This window comes from Haliotis rufescens, unplaced genomic scaffold, assembly GCF_023055435.1.
Source record: "Haliotis rufescens isolate VD_foot unplaced genomic scaffold, xgHalRufe1.0.p SCAF_15, whole genome shotgun sequence".
Classification (NCBI taxonomy): domain Eukaryota; kingdom Metazoa; phylum Mollusca; class Gastropoda; order Lepetellida; family Haliotidae; genus Haliotis; species Haliotis rufescens.
Genome location: NW_025963835.1, coordinates 5,974,803 through 5,997,192, shown reverse-complemented (window position 1 = coordinate 5,997,192; position 22,390 = coordinate 5,974,803). Strand labels below are relative to the sequence as shown.

At 43.5% G+C, this 22,390-nt stretch overlaps 1 protein-coding gene across 1 annotated transcript; it reads left to right on the top strand.

The window, feature by feature from the left end:
* Nucleotides 1-1,651: 1,651 nt before the first annotated feature.
* LOC125380001 lies at nt 1,652-21,399 on the top strand. Its single transcript, XM_048395965.1, is given in 3 exon segments — nt 1,652-1,692; nt 8,407-8,575; nt 20,824-21,399. Coding segments are annotated over 3 exon segments (786 nt in total).
* The last annotated feature ends 991 nt before the right edge of the window (nt 21,400-22,390 follow it).

Here is a 22,390-nt window from a genome sequence, read left to right as displayed (position 1 = left end):
TGCGTGGATCGATGTTCATGATGTCAATCACTGGATTGTCTGATCCAGACTCGATTATTTACAGACCGCCGTCATATAGCTGAGTGCGGCGTTAAACAACAAACCAACCAACCAACCAACAACTGCATATGGTTACTATATTGTATTAAAAAACCGATATTAGTAACGTGAGTATTAGTAATAACTCTGCAGTTAATCTTTTCATCTTTGTTTTATTGAAAGTTAACTTGTTTGTGTTGGATGAATACCTTATCATAACCCCGTTTTTTTATTCATTGACAAAATATATCCAAAGTACGGCATGTTTGTACGAGCCTACTAAAGGATTTAAGTGATTCACCTCTATAAGTTCGCTGAATGTGTCATAAGCATCTTGCCTCAAATTGCGTGAAGCGTTGATCACGCTTTAAGTGTCTATTTTGCCTTACACAGACTCAATTTTTGTATAGACCGCTCGACCGCTTATTGCAGTGTTAAACATTTAATCACTTACTCCCTAACCATAATACTTATAATTAGTTACTGTAAATTAGTTCCGTGCGGCAAAATCTGCTTATTATTAATATTTCGTAACATGAACCTAATGAAGAAACCCGACGGCCAAATGTTTTAATTTTGTTATGTATCCCCAAGTTTAGAAATCATCCATTGGTGCCAGTGATCGTTTAAAAGTAAATAAATGAAAGAAAACAGTATAACTGTTACTGGGGAATTACTACAAACAGTCGCCGAAAAACTTAAGGTCCAGAATACAACTGTGTTACCCTTATCAAATACATCACCAATGAATAATCATTTCTTGTCCGTTTCCTTTCCTTGTGCCTCCATCAGACATGGAGGGGTACTTTCTTTTGCCCGGCAGTTTAGTTTTTTAATGACAAAGTTTTTGGGCTGTTTGACTTGACAACCCAAAATATTACAGTTGTGGATGTTCTCACAACGCAGCCCACCACCCACAGCTTCCCCACATTGTACCGTTATGGGGAATCGAACCCTGGTATACGACGTGACGGGATTTTGTTCTGTCTTCAGGGGTACCCCCGCCTTGTAACACAGTAAATTGATGCCCATACATCCATTCAAGGAATTCGTATCTAAACATATATGTTTTTGTTTGTTTGTTTGTTGTTTAACGCCTCACTCAACAATATTCCAGCTATATGACGGCGGTCTGTAAATAATCGAGTCTGGGCCACACAATCCAGTGACTGATGTCATGAGCATCGATCCACGCAATTGGGATACGATGACATGCATTAATCAAGACAGCGAGCCTGACCACCCGATCCCGTTAGTTGCCCCTTACATTAAGCATAGTCGCCTTTTACGGTAACATGGGTTGCCGAAGACCTATTCCATCCCGGATCTTCACGGGTACTAAACATACATGTAATAGTGTTCGTTAAAAATCCGTGAAAGGTAACCAAAGGAACACATCTGTGACTGTCACATATGATAATATTAATATTGTCTGATTTACTGAAATGGCTTATATAATTGCTCCAAACAATGCATTCTGTGCGAATGTATTCGCGCTGTGAGAAAGCGTTAGCGTGATATGTATGTGCACGGTCATGGGCGTGGTCGGCTCAGTGTGGTAACGCAAAGCTCTCAAGAACACAAAACTCGCTGTAGCAAATGTTGCTCAACCATGAAGCTGGTTCTTGAAGGTCAGATCACACTTCTCCCAAGGTCAGATTTTTCACCTTGGGCTGAAATTACACAAAACCATTTCCAAACCCTGATATTTGGCCAGAACGCATCATTAGGAGACGTTTAAGGAAAATCTATTTCAATTCTGGTGAATCAAAACGCCTCTTATTTCATTGCGAGATGAAAGTGCTTGGTTCTGAAGAACCGGCAACATGCGTGCAGAGGCGATTGAAAGTTGTCATTAGCTGTCAATCCATTTCAAAAGCTGTCAATCTGTGCGCCTCAAGCACGAAGACACTTTCGGGGTAATGTCAGCTCGATCGAAAAAACACAGAATCTTATGAGCTGCTAGACCTACAATGATGGTTTAAAGAGAGGCGACTATTATCTGTTAAAGGGGGGAGCGTTGATATTGCGCTTGCTCAGGTCCCTCCGTAAACATGGGTAATTAAATAGTTTGTCGTGGTCGAGAGTATTCTATGCGTTAATTACAGCTATTTTCGCTAAGTGCTAGAGTCCATCACGAAACTTTAACGCGGGTTGGCGAGACGATGAAGAGTTAGGCGCCAAACAACACGGCATGGTCGTAAACTGCTCAAAATGCTGCCGTGTCAAAAAAGACAAGAATTGTGCCATAAATACACAGTCCCAGACAGGTTTTCTATTCACAGCGCAGTCGCCGAGCTATTACTCGAGTAATTTACCGAAGTCCTCGCGGTTGTGCATTGCGCGAATTACTCAGCAAAACTAACAGATATATTATCCCCAGTTCAGTCCTGAAACCAGCGCTCCTGGCGTCCAGCCACTCACTTCAGTGTCCCCCGCCACCCCGCTGCATCTCCCATCACTTCAACCACTCCCCCGCGACCGCTACATGTACTGTGGTATTTCTGTTACAGCTTACTCTGCTTCTGTTACTGCTACTATAGCTCCTGTTACAGCTAACTCTGCTTCTGTTACATCTTACTCTGCTTCTGTTGGTACTACTTCTGTTTCTGCTGCTTCTGCTTCAAAAACTGCTACTATAGCTTCTGTTACTGCTACGAATGCTTCTGTTACTGCTACTATAGCTTCTGTTACTGCTACTACTGCTTCTGTTACTGCCACTATAGCTTCTGTTACTGCTACTATAGATTCTGTTACTGCTACTACTGCTTCTGTTACTGCTACTACTGCTTCTAGTACTGCTACTTTAGCTTCTGTTACTGCTACTACTGCTTCTATAACTGCTACTACTGCTTCTATAACTGCTACTATAGCTTCTGTCACTGCTACTACTGCTTCTGTTAATGCTACTATAGCTTCTGTTACAGCTAACTCTGCTTCTGTTACATTTTACTCTGCTTCTGTTGGTAGTACTTCTGTTTCTGCTGCTTCTGCTTCTATAACTGCTACTAATGTTTCTGTTACTGCTACTACTGCTTCTGTTACTGCTACTATAGCTTCTGTTACTGCTACTATAGCTTCTGTTACTGCTACTATAGCTTCTGTTACTGCGACTATAGCTTCTGTTACTGTTACTGTAGCTTCTGTTACTGCCACTATAGCTTCTGTTACTGCTACTACTGCTTCTATAACTGCTACTATAACTTCTGTCACTGCTACTACTGCTTCTGTTACTGCTACTATAGCTTCTGTTACAGCTAACTCTGCTTCTGTTACATTTTACTCTGCTTCTGTTGGTAGTACTTCTGTTTCTGCTGCTTCTGCTTCTATAACTGCTACTACTGCTTCTGTTACTGCTACTACTGCTTCTGTTACTGCTACTATAGCTTATGTTACAGCTAACTCTGCTTCTGTTACATTAACTCTGCTTCTGTAACATTTTACTCTGCTTCTGTTGGTAGTACTTCTGTTTCTGCTGCTTCTGCTTCTATAACTGCTACTACTGCTTCTGTTACTGCTACTACTGCTTCTGTTACTGCTCCTATAGCTTCTGTTACAGCTAACTCTGCTTCTGTTACATTTTACTCTGCTTCTGTTGGTAGTACTTCTGTTTCTGCTGCTTCTGCTTCTATAACTGCTACTACTGCTTCTGTTACTGCTACTACTGCTTCTGTTACTGCTACTATAGCTTCTGTTACTGCGACTATAGCTTCTGTTACTGTTACTGTAGCTTCTGTTACTGCCACTATAGCTTCTGTTACTGCTACTATAGCTTCTGTAACTGCTACTATAGCTTCTGTTACTACTACTATAGCTTCTGTTACTGCTACTACTGCTTCTGTTACTGCTACTATAGCTTCTGTTACTGCTACTATAGCTTCTGTTACTGCTTCTGTTACTGCTACTACTGCTTCTGTTACTGCTACTACTGCTTCTGTTACTGCTACTATAGCTTCTGTTACTGCTACTACTGCTTCTATAACTGCTACTATAGCTTCTGTCACTGCTACTTCTGCTTCTGTTACTGCTACTATAGCTTCTTTTACAGCTAACTCTGTTTCTGTTACATTTTACTCTGCTTCTGTTGGTACTGCTTCTGTTTCTGCTGCTTCTGCTTCTATAACTGCTACTATAGCTTATGTCGCTGCTACTTCTGCTTCTGTTACTGCTACTATAGCTTCTGCCACAGCTAACTCTGCTTCTGTTACATCTTACTCTGCTTCTGTTAGTACTACTTCTGTCACTGCTACTACTGCTTCTGTTACTGCTACTTTAGCTTCTGTTACAGCTTACTCTACTTTTGTTACATCTTACTCTGCTTCTGTTAGTACTACTTCTGTTACTGCTACTACTGCTTCTGTTTAGTTTAAACATATGTTATTCTCATGAAAAGGATTGGACACAAGTTATCACAACTAAGAACGCCCTCTCCCATAGATTTACATGTATGCTTATTTACAATTAATAAATTAAATGACAGAAAGGAAAGAAAACACATGGAGAAGCGTATGTACATTCGCATTGCTCACTTAATCCTTTTTGTTTTCTTTATATAAGTATGTACATTCCTAAAAATGCTTTCGTTCACATGATTAGGTAAACTTGCATTGCCAACAAGCATCCGGGCAATATTTACATCACAAGTATCTTTCACAATTAACAATAATGAGTGCATCAATTCGTTTCTAGCTGATTTAAATAAAGGACATTCAATGAATAAATGATATGAATTTTCACATGGGCTGCCACATCGGCATATTGGATCCTCGTTTAAGCCTTTTCTAAATAAGTCATTTTTTTAATTCACTGCAATCATATCTTAATTTTGTATGTATTATTTTAATCTTCCTCAGACCATATGAGAAATATGATGGAACTGTCGATTTATCTGTTCTGGATTTTAATCTGAAGACGGTTTCAATATTCCATTACTGAATATGTATTGTATTCCACAGTGTAATAGCGGATGGTATAAACGAGGATTCGGATAACGTAGTACGTAATAAAGGCAGAGTTATATTGTGAGCAGATCCTAGGTTGTATGTTTCGTTTGTCCCGACTTCTACTTCTGCTTCTGTTACTGCGACTATAGCTTCTGTTACTGGTTACTCTGCTTCTGTTACTGCGCTATAGCTTCTGTTACTGGTTACTCTGCATCTGTTAGTACTATTTCTGTTACTGCTACTTCTGCTTCTATTACTGCTACTATAGCTTCTGTTACAGCTTACTCTGCTTCTGTTACAGTTTACTCTGCTTTTGTTGTTGCTACTACTCCTTCTGTTACAGCTTACTCTGCTTCTGTTAATACTAGTTCTGTTACTGCTGCTTCAGTTACAGCTTACTCTGCTTCTGTTAGTACTTTTTCTGATACTGCTGCTTCTGCTTCTGTTACAGCTTACTCTGCTTCTGTTACTGCTACTATAGCTTCTGTTACAGCTTACTCTGCTCCTGTTAGTACTATTTCTGTTACTGTTGCTTCTGCTTCTCTTACTGCTACTGCAGCTTCTATTACTGCTTTTTAATGCTGCTTCTGTAACTGATACTTCTGCTTCTGTTACTGCTACTATGATTTCTGTTTCTGGTTACTCTGCTTCTGTTACTGCTACTTCTGTTACTGCTACTATAGCTTCTGTTACTGGTTACTCTGCTTCTGTTAGTACTACTTCTGTTACTGCTGCTTCTGCTTCTATTACTGCTACAGGGGCGGTCGGGTAGCCTAGTGGTTAAAGCGTTCGCTCGTCACGCCGAAGACCCGGGCTCGATTCCCGACATGGGTACAATGTGTGAAGCCCATTTCTGGTGTCCCCCGCCGTGATATTGCCGCAGTAATGCTAAAAGCGGCGTAAAATCAAACTCACTCACTCACTATTACTGCTACAACTGCTTCTGGTAATACTGCTTTTGTTACTGCCGCTACTGCTTCTGTTTCTGCTACGGCTATTGATTCTACTGCTAATACCACACAACTTCTACCACGTCAGTTACTACTATCGCTACTGTTGCTATTTCGACAACGGCTACTATTTTTTCACTACAACTACTTCTACTTGCATGCCTATAGTTCTTCGCCGTCGACAGCTGATGCCACACAGCCGATGTGACTATCAATGATGCCACGTGTGTGCCTGATGGTTGGTCAACACTGAACCGTGTTCACTGGTACCATGGTAAAGTTGAGATATACATCGTGTCCGGCTTTCCTCCAACAGAAACTGTTTTCAGCAACCCATGCTTGCCGTAAAAGGCGACTAACGGGATCGGGTGGTCAGGCTCGCTGACTTGGTTGATGCATGTAATCGTATCCCAATTGCGTGGATCGATGCTCATGATGTCAATCACTGGATTGTCTGGTCCAGACTCGATTAGCTGGGATATAGCTGAATGCGGCGTAAAACAACAAACAAATAAATAAAAACATAAACTGTTTAAAGCGGCGAAAAACACAACTCACTCATTCACCCACCAACTGCTAATACAACGTTTTCTGCTACTTCTATCCGTTCCATCACATAAGCCGCTACTGCGTCTATGACAAACCCTACCGTAACCACCACCTCTACCTATGCAGTGTGGAATTCTCGAGTCATAAACCAGCCATTGACGCTACAGCATCAGAACAAACATTCGATTCAACAAAATGGTGACAATGTGCAACCTAATACCATAGCAACATCACCCCTTTCCATCATCATCAGTGGACTATGACGCGAATGAAAGCGCAGTGAGAACCCATTTTAGAATCTTTACAGCACTGACAGCGCGCGACAGGTACGTCATCACCCGCATGGGCAACGTCGCTCCTGAGTAAGTAGATGGATGCCCGGAACAAAGATGGCGGCGAGTGTAAACGCTGCGTGCGCACGTGCCAAGCAATTTAGCATCACGCGATGCCATAACGCCACGAATGGGGTAGACAGCATGAAAAGCACGGGTTGCCGCTGCTAAACGTTTCGATCTATCAGCTTGCATTCTTTTATCTTTTCCGGTGCTTTTATGCTGGCTGTTACGAATAGACGCGTCACACGAAACGGTCGCCAATAGTTTTGTGTCGTTTGCACGTCTTTTAATGAGCATGAGGTTTTTCGTGCGCTTTTACATGTCGTAGAGACGAATTTGCTAATGGATACGCTACCTTCACGAGTGTATCTTATACCTAATGTGTCGTATATCTGGTTTGCAACATTAGGCTCAAAAGAGAGACAGACCTACGCCCCCAGTAAGTCTGCTTAAACTACAGGGGATTACGACGGTCTTAGCGCTACCTTCACTTTCAAAAAGTGAGCCCCGGAAGGAAGGGTAAACAGTTAAGAATGTAACTTGGATATAAAAACGTTTCCACCGCAACTGGGTAAAAAAAAACGAGTGAAGATCGTTTTTCCTTCGTTAGTTTTTAGATTATTGACAGGAAATGAAATTAACTTTCACATTCAAACCTAAATTTAATTATTATTATTACTATAGATCCAGTCGTGATCATTCAAATCCTTTTGGGATCGTAAAACAAAAATTGGCCAATTGTGAGACTGCCAAACGTTCTTATCTTCATTATTGCAACATTTGTAAAACGGCCAAGTAGACTGCGTTTGTCATAACGAAACATCATAACCAAAAATTACAAAATTTTAGATATGACTTCGTTAAATACATCCGAGGTTTACGTCAATTTAGTCTGAAAGTCTTCTAGACACGAGGGGTCCCACGGTCAGGATCAGAGCACTTATCTAGATAATTACTCATCTATTATATAAAGAGCAATTAAACTTTCGTCTTATAACTACCTCCTCAGGAGTTAGATTTCTCATTGAGACCGCCAAATGGGTTTGAAGACTGTTACACGAATTGCCCCTAAATTGCTACTTCGGTGACTAGTTGTAAAATTAGATATATTTTACAGGGTAATCATTTACAAGATCTGAGTAAGTTTTCAGCCCAAAATTGCAAGAATTCAGAGGAAATCTTAAAAATCGTATTGACGAAAACAGGACAACGCCTATACTTGTCTTTATTACTGGCGCCTAGTATTTGTAAGTGCTACAGGGGTTCGAAATGCTTCCTCTTGGAAAACATGATTATGTCATATTTTGCGTCAATTTTTAGGTCTACTTTACGAGTGGGAGAGGATGTAGCGCGCCAGTACTGAAGGCAGCAGTTGAGTGGCGGCAATAGAAGATCAATGGATGAGGAGTAAGGGTCCTGGGAATAGAGGTGGATTTGGGTGGTTGAGCACTGCGGGACATTCACTGTGGAGAGCTACAGTGCGTGGAGTGTGACGCGGTACAATGCCACGTGATGCGTTACGTTCCTTTGCTTGTCCTTGCTTTCTCTTTGAATTACCGCTTCGCCTTACTGTGCGATTGTGTGCGTCAGTTGTGTTGTTTTGCTGTGCGGTGCGGGCGCGTGTGCTGAGCGGGTGCGATGCGGTGCGGGTGCGGGTGCGGTGCGGGCGCGTGTGCTATGCGGGTACGATGCGGTGCGGGTGCGGGTGCGGTGCGGTGCGGTGCGGGCGCGTGTGCTGTGCGGGTGCGATGCGGTGCGGGTGCGGTGCGGGTGCGGTGCGACGCGGTGCCGTAAAATGCTTTGCAGAGCCGCATGTGGCACTGTGGAAATGGTTGATGTGAAATTGTCAAGAGGTATGCATTAATTAATTTAAAAAAACTCTGTTACATACACCAGCGGTTAACGTCAGTTCAACGTCTATGTCATGTCATTCAGACCCGTGAAGATCCGGGTAGGAACGGGTCTTTAGAAACCAATGCTTTTCGTGCAAAGGCGACTATGCTTGTCGCAAGATGCAACACACGGCATCGGGTAGTCAGGTCAGGCTCGCTGACTTGGTTGATGAATGTCATCGTCATTTTATGAGTGCGGCGTTAAACAACAAATAAACAATCAAATCATACCATTCATTCTCCCATGACGAAAGATGTTCAAATTATACAACAATAATATACTATAATATACCACTACTACGGCCAATGGTGCCTCTATTAGCTACTTCTTCGACATCGTGTAGTCTAACGACTATATACTAGGCCCACTGCTGATTTCTAAGAGTTCTAATCTGTTGGGATTCTGGGTGAGAACAGGGGTCCCGTATAACCTGTGCTTGTCGCAAGAGCAAACAAATGGATCGGGTGGTTAGGCTCGGTGACTTAGTTGGCTGCATGTCATCGTATCCCAATTGCGTTGATCGATGCTCATAATGTCAATCACTGAATTGTATGGCCAAGATCCGATTACTTTCAGTGGCTGTCATGTGTGGCTGCCATGTGGCTGAAACATTGCTGAGTGCGGTGTTTAAACAACAGACAAACAAACTACCACTTCTCCTTCTACATGTATAACTATACTACCACTATGTCCACTACTACAACTAATACTACTTCTAGCAGCTACTACTACTACTACAGCTACTACTACTTCTAGCAGCGACTACTACTACTGCTTCTACTTCTAGCTGCTACTACTACTACTACAACTACTACTACTTCTAGCTGCTTCTACTACTACTACTTCTAGCTGCTGCTACTACTATTACTACTTCTAGCTGCTACTACTATTAGTACTACTACTATTACTACTACAACTGCTACTACTTCAAGCTGCTACTGCTTCTACAACTACTGCTACTTCTAGCTACTACTACTACTACTACTTCTAGCTGCTGCTACTACTACTACTTCTAGCCGCTACTACTACTACTACCTGCTACTACTACTACAACTACTACTTCTAGCTGAAACTACTACTACTACAACTACTTCTAGCTGCTACTACTACTACTACTACTTCTAGCAGCTTCTACTACTACTACTACTACTACTACAACTACTACTACAACTACTACTACTTCCAGCTGCTGCTGCTACTACTACTACTACTTCTAGCTGCTACTACTACTAACTGCTACTACTTCTAGCTGCTACTACTGCTACTACTACAACTACTTTTACTACTTCTGGCAGCTACTACTACTACTACTACTACAACAACTTTTACTCCTAGCGGCTACTACGACAATTACTACTACTTCTAGCTGCTACTTCTACTTCTACTACTACTACAAGTACTATTACTATTTCTGGCAGCTACTACTACTACTACTACAACTACTACTTCTACCTGCTACTACTACTACTTCTAGCTGCTGCTACTACTTCTACTACTACTACAACAACTACTATTACTACTTCTAGCGGCTAATACAACTACTACTACTTCTAGCTGCTACTACTGCTACTACTTCTAGCTGCTGCTACTACTACTGCTACTACTACGTCTAGCTGCTACTACTACTACTACTTCTAGATGCTACTACTGATACTACTTCTAGCTGCTACTACTACTACTACTACTACTTCTAGCTGCTGCTACTACTACTTCTAGCTGCTACTACTACTTCTAGCTGCTGCTACTACTTCTACTACTTCTAGCTACTACTACAACTACTTCTACTACTTCTAGCAGCTACTACTACTACTACTACAACTACTACTACTTCTAGCTGCTGTTACCACTACTACTACTGCTTCTACTTCTAGCTACTCCTACTACTTTTAATATTACTGCTGCTACTATTAGTACTGCTGCTACTACTTCTACTGCTACTACTTCTACTACTACTACTACTACTACTACTACTTCTTCTTCTTCTACTTCTACTACTACTGGAAACCTCTGCCACCACGTTCAGTCCTGTCAAGACAACGTGATTTACACGTACTAGTAATCTGTAAAAAGTCAACACACGAAATCTTACGAAACATTTAAACGGAATCAATTCCTCAAATCGATAACTGGACGAAAATACATGACATTTTCCAAGCGTAAAATATCAAGCCGTTTGAACAATATTGAAACATAACGTTAGCACTAAACGGCTTTTACTTCTGAAACACTGGCTTGGATGTTGCTCGCCATTTTGTCAGCACAATGACATAATTGGAACTATATTAATGGATTAATGCGTCTGACTTCATTAAAAGTAGACATTAAGATTCAAATTTCCACACAGGAGTGGATAATGTACACTACTTCAAATCCTAGTGTATTCTATATATCTTTTGTCTTTGAAGGTCTATTACTTACCGACAAAACCCATAAGGGTAGTAAAATCTCCCATTAGACTGCACGGGAATTAACACTAAAGAATGATCACTTCTATTAAAAGAAATATAAGTCCATTTATGCAGAAAATATTTAATATCAATGTTGGAACCGGGTTTAATATTCTGTAATCACATTGAAAAGAACTCCATTCTCTTTTAATTGTCAACCGAACGTGAAGAATGGTTTGATAATGTTGTACGTTGTACCATATTTATATTTTGTCAATACTCAATCGGGGCTGATAATAGAAATGAACAGTTGGTTAATGAGGATATATAATTATTAGATTTACGGGATTGTCACTGGAATGGACATTTGTGTAATATTGCTTATAATGTACACGTCTATAGGCGAAATATCTCTCTCACGGTGCTTAATCATACTGTAAAATACCAATTAAATATAATGGCAAGGTCTTCATATACAACTTATTCTTCTTGTTCACTGGAACCAAACTCAAAAACTCAAAAACAATGAATGAAATGATTTCGAAATCAAACTCTGAAACCAGTGCATTTCAGCGTTATAAAGGGACGCAATGAAAACCACAGCGTTCATTCTGGAGTGACAGTAGGTACGAAACTGCGATTGGCGAATGCCTACACTTATGTCGGCGCAAGATAAAGCATTTTCAAATATAAAACTCGACCGATATCTGAAATACACCTTACAGCGAGATTAAACCTTCACACAATGGACACTTGCTAATCTGGATGGTTAAATCTGAAATACAACCACTACGAGGTGACTAACGGGATCGGGTGGTCAGGCTCACTGACTTGGTTGATACATGTCATCGTATCTAAGTTGCGTAAATCGACGCTCATATTGTCAATCACTGGGTTGTCTGGTCCAGACTCGATTATTTACAGACCGCCGAATATTGCTGAGTGCGGCGTTAAACAACAAACAAACAAATACGGAATCTCGGAATCCTTCTTCAAATCGTACGTCAGTAGTATTTACCTTGGAGTATCGCATCAATGGTTGAGTAAGCTGGGTTCAACGCCGTTTTCTGCTAAATGCGAAAGAAAAACTGAAAGATATAAGGGCCGCTGACGTTTACCACTTTGATGAAAGCAACGCATAAGCTCGAGTGAGTGAAACCTGCGATCATGGGTACAGTGCTTATAGAGGACCTAGAGTCTCCAACCATTACAGACTGCCATCAAAACACACAAATGTTAATTCTGTCTCTAAGTTTAAGGCAAGTTTTGACGATAAGGATCCTTCTGCTCTGTTCCGTCTCTTTCTATTTTCACTTTTGTCAGATTGTTAAATGATCATTGGTGCTTGTCACTGGCACGCGCATATTTTTCCATTTCTATTTTTTAAAGAAGTTGCGAAAGAATTCCATTTATGATCATATAAATCAAATCTCGTTTTTGTCTCAATTTACAAGTGCATTATGAAGAAATCGTGCTGAACGACGTAAATCCATTACCATCAGGGCTCCCTGTCATTTTGTCCATGATTTATATCCGAGAGGGACGCGTTGATAGTGGCTGCTCAATTACGACAACTGTTTATAGGAGTTATCTCCCATGTCCGTTTTAATTCCGCATGCAGAGGGAGCGTACGAAAATAAGTGTGGGGATGGGAATAAGTAGGGTGGGATGGACTTACGGGTGTGGAATAGACTTAGAGGTGTGGGATGGAATTAGGGGTGGTGGGATTAGCGGTGAGGGGTGGAATTAGTGGTGGGGAAGAATTAGGGGTGGGGGGTGGAATTAGGAGTGAGGGGTGGAATTAGGGGTGTGGGGTGGAATCAGGGTTGTGGGGCGGAATAAGGAGTGAGGGCTGTAATAAGGGGCGTGGGTGGAATTAGAAGTGTGAGGTGAAATAAGGGGTGGGGGGAATTAGGAATGTGGGACGGAATTAGGTTTTTATTCGTGGAATTAGGGGTGAGGGGTTGAATTAGAAGTGTGGGATGGATTTAGGGGTGTGGGGTTGAATAAGAATTGTGGGGTGGAATTAGGAGTGTGGGCTGGAATTAGAAGTGTTGGATGGAATTAGGAGTGTGGAAAGGAATAAGGAGTGTGAGCTTGAATTAGGATAGTGGGATGGAATTAGGGGTGAGGGTTGAAATAAGAGGTGAGGGGATGAATAAGAGGTGTCGGGTGGAATTATTAGTGTAGGGTGGAATTAGGGGTGAGGGGTTGAATTAAGAGAGTTTCGGGTGGAATTAGGAGTGTGGGATGGAATTAGGGGTGTGGGGTGGAATTATGGGTGAGGGGTGAAATTAGGGGTGAGGGATGGAGTTAGGGGTGTGGGGTGGAATTAGGGGTGTGGAGTGGAATTAGGGGTGAGGGATTGAATTAGGGGTGTGGGTGGAATAAGAAGTGTGGGGTGTTATTAGGGGTGTGGGGTGGAATTAGGATGGTAGGGTAGAATAGAAGCGTGGGGTGGAATTAGGAGAGTGGGGTGGAATTAGGTGTGTGGGATGGAATTAAGAGCGTGGGGTTAAATTAGGAGTGTGGGGTGGAATTAGAAGTATGGTATGGAATTAGGAGTGTTGGGTGGAATAAGGGTTGAGGGAAGGAATTGGGAGTGAGAGGTGGACGTAGGCGTTATTAGTCGAATTAGGGGTGTTGGGTGGAATTGGAGTCGTGGTGTGGAATTCGGAGTGTGGGGTGTAATTAGGAGCGTTGGATGGAATTAGGGATGTGGGGTGGAATTAAGAGTGTGGGGTGGAATTAGGAGAGGGGTGGAATTAGATGTGTGGTATGGAATTAGGAGTGTGGGGTGGATTAGGGGTGAGGGAAGGAATTGGGGGTGAGGGGTGAACGTAGGAGTTATTAGTGAAATTAGGGGTGTGGAGTGGAATTAGGAGTGTATTGTGGAGAGGAATTAGGAGTGTGGTGGGGAATTAGGTTTGGGGGTTTGAATTTGGGAGTGTGGGGTGAAATTAGGGGTGTGGATGGAATAAGAAGTTATGGATAGAATTAGGAGTGTAGTGTGGAATTAGGTTTTTGGGTTTGAATTTGGGAGTGTGGGGTGAAATTAGGGGTGTGAGGTGGAATTAGGGGTGTGGTTGAAATACGAAGTTATGGATAGAGTTAGGAGTGTAGTGTGGAATTAGGTTTTTGGGTTTCAATTTGGGAGTGTGTGGTGAAATTAGGAGTTTTGGGTGGAAATAGAAGTGTTGGGTGGAATTGGAATCGTGGTGTGGAAATAGGAGTGTGGGGTGGAATTAGGAGTGTTGGATAGAATTAGGAGTGTGGGATGGAATTATGTATGAGGGGTGAAATTAGGAGTGTGGACTGGCCTGAGAGGTGAGGGGTGGAATTAGGTGCGTGGGTTAGAATTAGAGGTGTGGGGTTGAATTAGGAGCGTTGGGTGGAATTATGAGTTCAGGGTGGAAGTAGGAGTGTGGGGTGGAATGAGGGGGTGGGGTAAAATTAGGAGTGTGGAATGGAATGTGGGGTGAGGGGTGAAATTAGGGGTGAGGGGTGAAATTAGGAGTGTGGGGTGGAATTAGGGGTGAGGGGTGAAATTAGGGGTGAGAGGTTGAATTAGGAGTGTGGGGTCGAATTAGGAGTGTGGGCTGGAAGAAGAAGTGTTGGATGGATTTATGAGTGAGTGGTGGAATTAGGAGTGTGGAATGGAAGAAGGAGAGTGGGGTGGAATTAGATGTGTCGGATGGAATTAGGGGTGAGGGTTGAAATTAGAGGTGTGGGGATGAATTAGGGGTGTCGGTTGGAATTAGGAGTGTGGGGTGGAATTAGGGGCGAGGGGTTCAATTAGGGGTGTGGGTTATGGATAGAATTAGGAGTGTGGGGTGGAAATAGGAGTGTTGGGTGGAATTGGAATCGCGGTGTGGAATTAGGAGTGTGGGGTGGAATTAGGAGTGTTGGATAGAATTAGGATGTGGGATGGAATTATGGATGAGGGTGAAATTAGGAGTGTGTACTGGACTGAGAGGTGAGGGGTGGTATTAGGTGTGTGGACTGGACTGAGGGTAGAATTAGAGGTATGGTGTTGAATTAGGAGCGTTAGGTGGATTTAGGGGTGAGGGGTGGAATTAGGGGTGTAGGGTGGAATTAGAAGTGTGGAATGGAAGAAGGAGAGTTGGGTGGAATTAGATGTGTGGGATGGAATTAGGGGTGAGGGTTGAAATTAGAGGTGTGGGGATGAATTAGGGGTGTCGGTTGGAATTAGGAGTGTGGGGTGGAATTAGGGGTGAGGGATTCAATTAGGAGTGTGGGCTGGAATTAGGAGCGTGGGGTGGAATTAGGAGTGTAGGCTGGAATTAGAAGTGTGGGGTGGAATTAGGGGTGTGGGGTGGACTTAGAAGTGGGGAGTGGAATTAGGGGTGAGGGGTGGAATTAGGAGACTAGGGTGGAATTAGGGGTGAAGGGATGAATTAGAAGTGTTTGATGGAATTAGGAGTGTGAGGTGGAATTAGAAGTGCGGGGTGAAATTAGGGGTGAGGGTTGAAATTAGGGGTGAGGGGTTGAATGAAGGATGTTGGGTGGAATTTGAAGTGTGGGGTGGAATTAGGAGTGTGGGGTGGAATAAGGGGTATGGGGTGAAATGAGGAGTGTGGGTAGGAATTAGGGTTGTGGGATGGAATTAGGAGCGTGGGGTGGAATTAGGCGTATAAGGTGAAATGAGGAGTGTGGGTAGGAATTAGGGGTGGGGGATGGAATTAGGAGTATGGGGTGGAATTGGGGGGGGGGGGGGGGGGGGGGGTAAAATTAGGAGTGTGGGTAGGAATAAGGGGTGAGGGGTGGAATTAGTGTGTGTGGTGGAATTAGAAGTGTCGGATGGTATTAGGAGCGTGGGATGGAATTAGGAGCGTGGGGTTGAATTAGAAGTGCGGGGTGGAATTAGGAGTGTGGGATTGAATTAGAAGTGCGGGGTGAAATTAGGGGTGAGGGATGAAATTAGGAGTGTGGGGTGGAATTAGGGATGTCGGGTGAAATTAGGGATGAGGGGTGGAATTATGTGCGTGGGATGGAATTAGGAGTGTGGGATGGAATTAGAAATGTCGGATGGTATGAGGGGTGTGGGGTGAAATTAGGGGTGAGGGGTGAAATTAGGAGTGTGGTTTGGAGTGAGGGGTGTTGAGTGGAATTAGGGGTGAGGGGTGTAATCAGGGGTGTGGGGTGGAATGAGGGGATTGGGTGGAATTAGGAGTTTGGGGTGGAAGTATGAGTGTGGGATTGAATTAGGGGTGTGGGGTGTAATTAGGGGTGAGGGGTGAAATTAGGAGTGTGGTGTTGAATTAGGATTGTTGATAGGAATTAGGGGTGAGGTGTGGAATTAGGAGCGTGGGCTGGAATTAGGAGTGTGGGCTGGAAGTGGAAGTGTTGGATGGAATTAGGAGTGAGGGGTAAAATTAGGGGTGAGGGGTGGACTTAGGTGAGTGTTTGAGTGAGTTCATGCTTTACGTCACATCGGCAATATTTCAGCCATATCGTGACGAGAAGTTATACATTATGAATACATATCTTTAAACTAAATAAAAACCTGTCATCGACGGACAGTAAAATTACTAGTTTATAGTTAAAACTATCATATAACCATAAAAAGAATCACTATTTGTTACAATACTATATAAAAAAGGGCTATAGATCGCCAGCATCTGAAGGTAGATCACCATGCTAGGGTTCATGGGGACATATAGTACCTTTGCTACCTGCATCGACCCCAGCCCTTCAGTTGCTGGTGACAATTAGGAAATTTAGCCGAAATTTAAAAGAACACAGATTCTACTATGATAGGAATAACGCAATTTTAAAGATATGGATTTACTATACCCTCTCAGGGGGACAATAATTTTACAGTCCTTTAACCCCCGTCAAGGGAACAGCCAATAACAATCTCAGTTCACAATAATACACTATCAAGTTAAGAAACAACTATGTACATCAAAATTTATTTCTGAGTTCAATTTCTTTTAAAAAGCCAATAATTAAATGGAACTGATACTATTAAAACGATCCTTAAGAGATGATGATTTGAAATAGTTATCTCTTGTGATGGCAAAATCAATACTGTCAAGCAGGACATGCTTGACTGTGATTCTCTCATCACAAGGGATACAAAACGGAGGATCCTCACCTTTCAATAAATATTCGTTAGTATATCTGCTGTGGCTAATACGACATCGTCGTAAAATGACCTCTACAAATCTGGACTGACAACCCAAGTAGCTGTAACCGATATTTGGTTCAATTTCATGTAACTTATTGATACCTCCTTGGGTGTCCCACTTCTGTTGCATTAGATCTCTGATGTAACAGGTTTGATATCGCTGAATGGGATCAGAAGTGGTGTCACAGATTTGTTGAGTGCTGCTTTAGCAGCAGCATCGGCCATTGTGTTACCACTGATTCCAACATGGCTTGGTAACCAACAGAAAACGATGTCGTATTGGCCAGTAGCAAGATCATTAATCAATTCAACAATTTCTATTAAAAGTGGATGTGTGGAAGACATGTTTTAATAGCTTGAATGCAAGAAAGAGAGTCTGAAAAATAATGAACTGTTTATGTTTAGTTTGGCTGTTGGTGTATTTTAGAGCTGTTAAAATAGCATTGGCTTCTGCTGTGAAAATAGAACATTTATCTGGTAATCTGGTTGAGATAGTTCTGGATCCAATGACGGTGGCCCTGGCGTTGATTTGTGTCGGATTTCTTGAGTTTACTTAATGTTACGTCTACCTCTGGCTTCACAAACTGCCATGGTGGAGAAGTGAACAGCCGAGTGGGGGCTATGTTTTCAAGATTGATTTGCACAGCAGAAACATCAGATTGTATTCTTATTCCAAGTGGTGGTATAAGAGATGTCTTTTTATTGTAGTGATTTTTGTACAAAGAATTAAAAACACAGCCATATGCTGGATTGGATTCAGTAGAACGTAATTTACAGATATACTGTAAAGATAATTTAATGCGTCGGTGTTTAAGGGATGGCTCATCAGCTTCCACATACAAACTGTGAATAGGTGTAGTTCGGAAGGCTCCAAGACAAAGCCTCAGGCCTTGGTGATGAATGGTGTCTGATAATTTTAAATTGCTCTTACAAGCCTTGCCACAGATGATGGAGCCGTAATCAAGTTAAGAGCGTATAAGAGCTCTATATAGTTGGAGGAGGGTTTTCTGAGTGTGGGCTGTAATTAGGAGTGTTGGATGGAATTAGGAGTGAGGGGTGAAATTAGGGGTAAGGGTGGAATTAGAGGTGAGGGGAAAAAAAGGGGTGTCGGGTGGAATTAGGAGTGTGGGGTGGAATTACGGGTGAGGGGTTGAATTAGGAGTGTTGGGTTGAATTAGGGGCGTGCATGGAATAAGAAGTGTGGGATGGAATTAGGAGTTTTGGGTGGAAATAGGAGTGGGGAGTGGAATTAGGGGTGACGGGTGAAATTAGGAGAGTGGGGTGGACTGAGAGGTGAGGGGTGGAATTAGGGTGTGGGGTAGAATAGGAGCGTGAGGTGGAATTAGGAGTGTGGGGTAGAATTAGGAGTATGGGCTGGAATTAGAAGTGTTGGATGGAATTAGGAGTGAGGGGTGAAATTTAGGGTGAGGTGTGGAATTAGGAATGTGGAATGGAATTAGAAGTGTGGGATAGAATTAGGAGTGTGGGTTGAAATTAGAGGTGAGGGTTGAAATTAGAGGTGAGGGAATGAATTCGGGGAGTCGGTTGGAATTAGGTGTGTGGGGTTGAATTAGGGGAGAATGGTTGAATTAGGAGTGTGGGCTGGAATTAGGGGTGAGGGGTTGAATTAGGAGTGTGGGTTGGAATTAGGAGTGTGGGCTGGAATTAGAAGTGTGGGGTAGAATTAGGAGTGTGGGGTGGAATTAAGAATGTGGGGTGGAATTAGGGGTGAGGGGATGAATTAGATGTGTTGGATGGAATTAGGAGAGAGGGGTGAAATTAGGGGCGAGGAGTTGAATTAGGAGTGTGGGCTGGAATTAGAAGTGTGGGGTAGAATTAGGAGTGTGGGGTGGAATTAAGAATGTGGGGTGGAATTAGTGGTGAGGGCGTGACGTCATCCAGCTGGAATATTGCAGAACGTGGCATAAAACAACATTAATAGGACCTCGGATATTAAAATACAAAACTATTGATCAATGGTGGTGGTATAAGTTCAACGCGACCAGACCCAAACCTGGTAGTGCGTATGCCCGGAGAGCAGAAGGCTGGGGGTTTGAACCCCGGCTTCGTCACAACAAAAGACATTATACGATGGTTCTTATTGTTACCCTGCCTAGCGCTCTTCATTAAGGGGCTAAATCAAGGACTGGTCGCCTCGGAGTCAGCATACTGTGTCTGTGTGGGGTATTCATGTTAAACTGCGGCATGCTGTCTCAGTGGGCTAGTACTATAAAATAGGTATATTGTGGATTAGTGCAAGCAGTCACGGCCCGTGAAGATCCGGGGTAGAATAGGTCTTCAGCAACCCATGCTTTGCCGTAAATGGCGACTATGCTTGTCGTAGGAGACTACTAACGGGATCGGGTAGTCAGGCTCGCTAACTTGGTTGATACATGTCATCGTATCCCAATTACGTGGATCGATGCTCATTATGTCAATCATACTTATACTTATGACATCAATCACTGGATTATCTGTTCCAGACTCGATTATTTACAGACCGCCGTCATATAGCGGCGTTAAACAACAAACACCCGCTTCGCCCCGATTCTGTTTCTAGGCTTGTCAGCACCATACCCGTGCTCGTGAGTTTCACCGAAGTGACCTGCATCACTTCGGGCTTTCTCCCCACATTAAGCTGACCCGCCGTGATATAACTGGAATAATGTTAAAAAGCGGCGTTAAACCCAACTCACTCACTCACTCACTCACTCACTCAGTAGTGTATGTAAAGACCTTTAATTTGATATATAAATAGTTGTCGTAGTTGTGTGTAAGATTTATATTTTCACTAATTTTCACACTGCCGTCAAAGTGATTTGGATTTGGGTGGCTATCTGAAGGATTTTGGTTGGTTAGTTGGTTTGTTGTTTAACGCCGCACTCAGAAATATTGCAGCTATATGACGGCGGTCTGTAAATAATCGAGTCTGAAGGAAGAAATATATATGGAGGTGCTACCTATTCCAAAACTAATCAGTATGGGTGGTTGTATCTGTGTGCCAAATTTGGTGCTATTTATTCATCTGGTAACAATAATTTGGTTAAGCCATTTGACTTTTAGTATCATGCGGTTTAGGAGGGAGCCACACCCGTGAAGTTCCTGGGAAGAATAGGTTTTCAGGGACCCATGCTTGCCCTAAAAGGCGACTATGCTTGTCGTAAGAGGCGACTAACGGGATCGCGAGGTCAGGCTCGCTGATTTGGTAGATGCATGTCATCGTATCCCAATTGCGTGGATCGCTGCTCATGATGTCAATCACTGGATTGTCTGATCCAGACTCGATTATTTACAGACCGCCGTCATATAGCTGGAATATTGCTGAATGCGGCGTTGAACAAACAAACAAACAAACAAAAGGAGGGAGCCAGGTATACCAACATGCCAAGAACGTTCGGTTGCACCCGTTTTTGCATAACCAGTTTGATGCGACGTTTTCGGCAGACAGGTGTGACAACAGTCTAGGAGTGGGAGACCCCGTGTGACAACAGACATGTCTAGGAGTGGGAGACCCCTCGTGACAACAGACATGTCTAGGAGCGGGAAACCCCGTGTGACAACGGACAAGTCTAGGAGTGGGAAACCCCGTGTGACAACAGACATGTCTAGGAGTGGGAGACCCCGTGTGACAACAGACATGTCTAGGAGTTGGAGACCCCGTGTGACAACAGACATGTCTAGGAGCGGGAGACCCCGTGTGACAACAGACATGCCTAGGAGTGGGAAACCCCGTGTGACAACAGACATGTCTAGGAGTTGGAGACCCCGTGTGACAACAGACGTGTATAGGAGTGGGAAACCCCGTGTGACAACAGACATGTCTAGCAGTGGGAGACCCCGTGTGACAACAGACATGTCTAGCAGTGGGAGACCCCGTTTGACAACAGGCATGTCTACGAGTGGGAGACCCCGTGTGACAACAGACATGTCTAGGAGTGGAAGACCCCTTGTGACAACAGACATGTCTAGGAGCGGGAGACCCCGTGTGACAACAGACATGTCTAGGAGTGGGAGACCCCGTGTGACAACAGACATGTCTAGGAGCGGGAGACCCCGTGCGACAACAGACATGTCTAGGAGCGGGAGACCCCGTGTGACAACAGACATGTCTAGGAGTTGGAGACCCCGTGTGACAACAGACATGTCTAGGAGTGGGAGACCCCGTGTGACAACAGACATGTCTAGGAGCGGGAGACCCCGTGGGACAACGCCCACTGAAGACCATTACATCCGTGTACCTCATCTCAGAAACCGCTTCATCCTCGCGACAGCAGTGGTGTCGACGTCACTCGGACATCATGTCAGTCGACAGACGTGACGACTGAGGAAACATGGTATGCGAGCGCATCGACCCAACCTTTGCAAAGACGTTGACGCCACAACACTGACATAACAGGATGATATAGGCCGGGCGGGATCGGTGTTTGAGTTTAAGTTCATGTCCTCTAATGAGACCACGTTTCACCTGTTTCGTCCTGATGGTCGGCAGCGTGTATACAGCCATCAGATGAACGCCTTGTGCCCAACTGTCCAGAAAGTTCAGTCATTTGGAGGCGGGGTTGTCATGGTCTGGGGAGAATCTGGGAAGACTTGAAGACGAGACTGGTTATCATTCAAGGCACCATTACTGCAGAGAGGTATCGGGGTGAAGTTTTGCTACCCGTTGTACTGTCATATATCCAATAACAGCCACGCGGCATAGTCTTCCAGCGTGATAACGCTAGACCCCATACTGCAAAGCTGACACATTATTTCCTGAACAACATGAACGTTAATGTTTTGCCATGACCTGCTTGTTCTCCTGACATGAACCCCATCGAACATGTGTTGGATCAACTTGACAGGCCAGTCAGAAGGCGACCAGTACCGCCAGTCAACCATCGAGACACGGCCACGGAATCCCAGTAACGTCATCAGGCGTCATAACGTCATCGGGACGGCTAAGCGGTGTGGCCTGCGTTGATGCACGAGGTGGACATACTCGATATTAACCCGGTGATTTATGACTATTCGGTGACTTGGTTTGTTGGTACACGTGTTTTGACAATGACAACGTGAACGATCCCATTTCGACCCCCTGTATCTTTGTGTCATTGTTACTCGTAACGTTTCGGCTTTTATAGCAGGAATTCTTTTCACT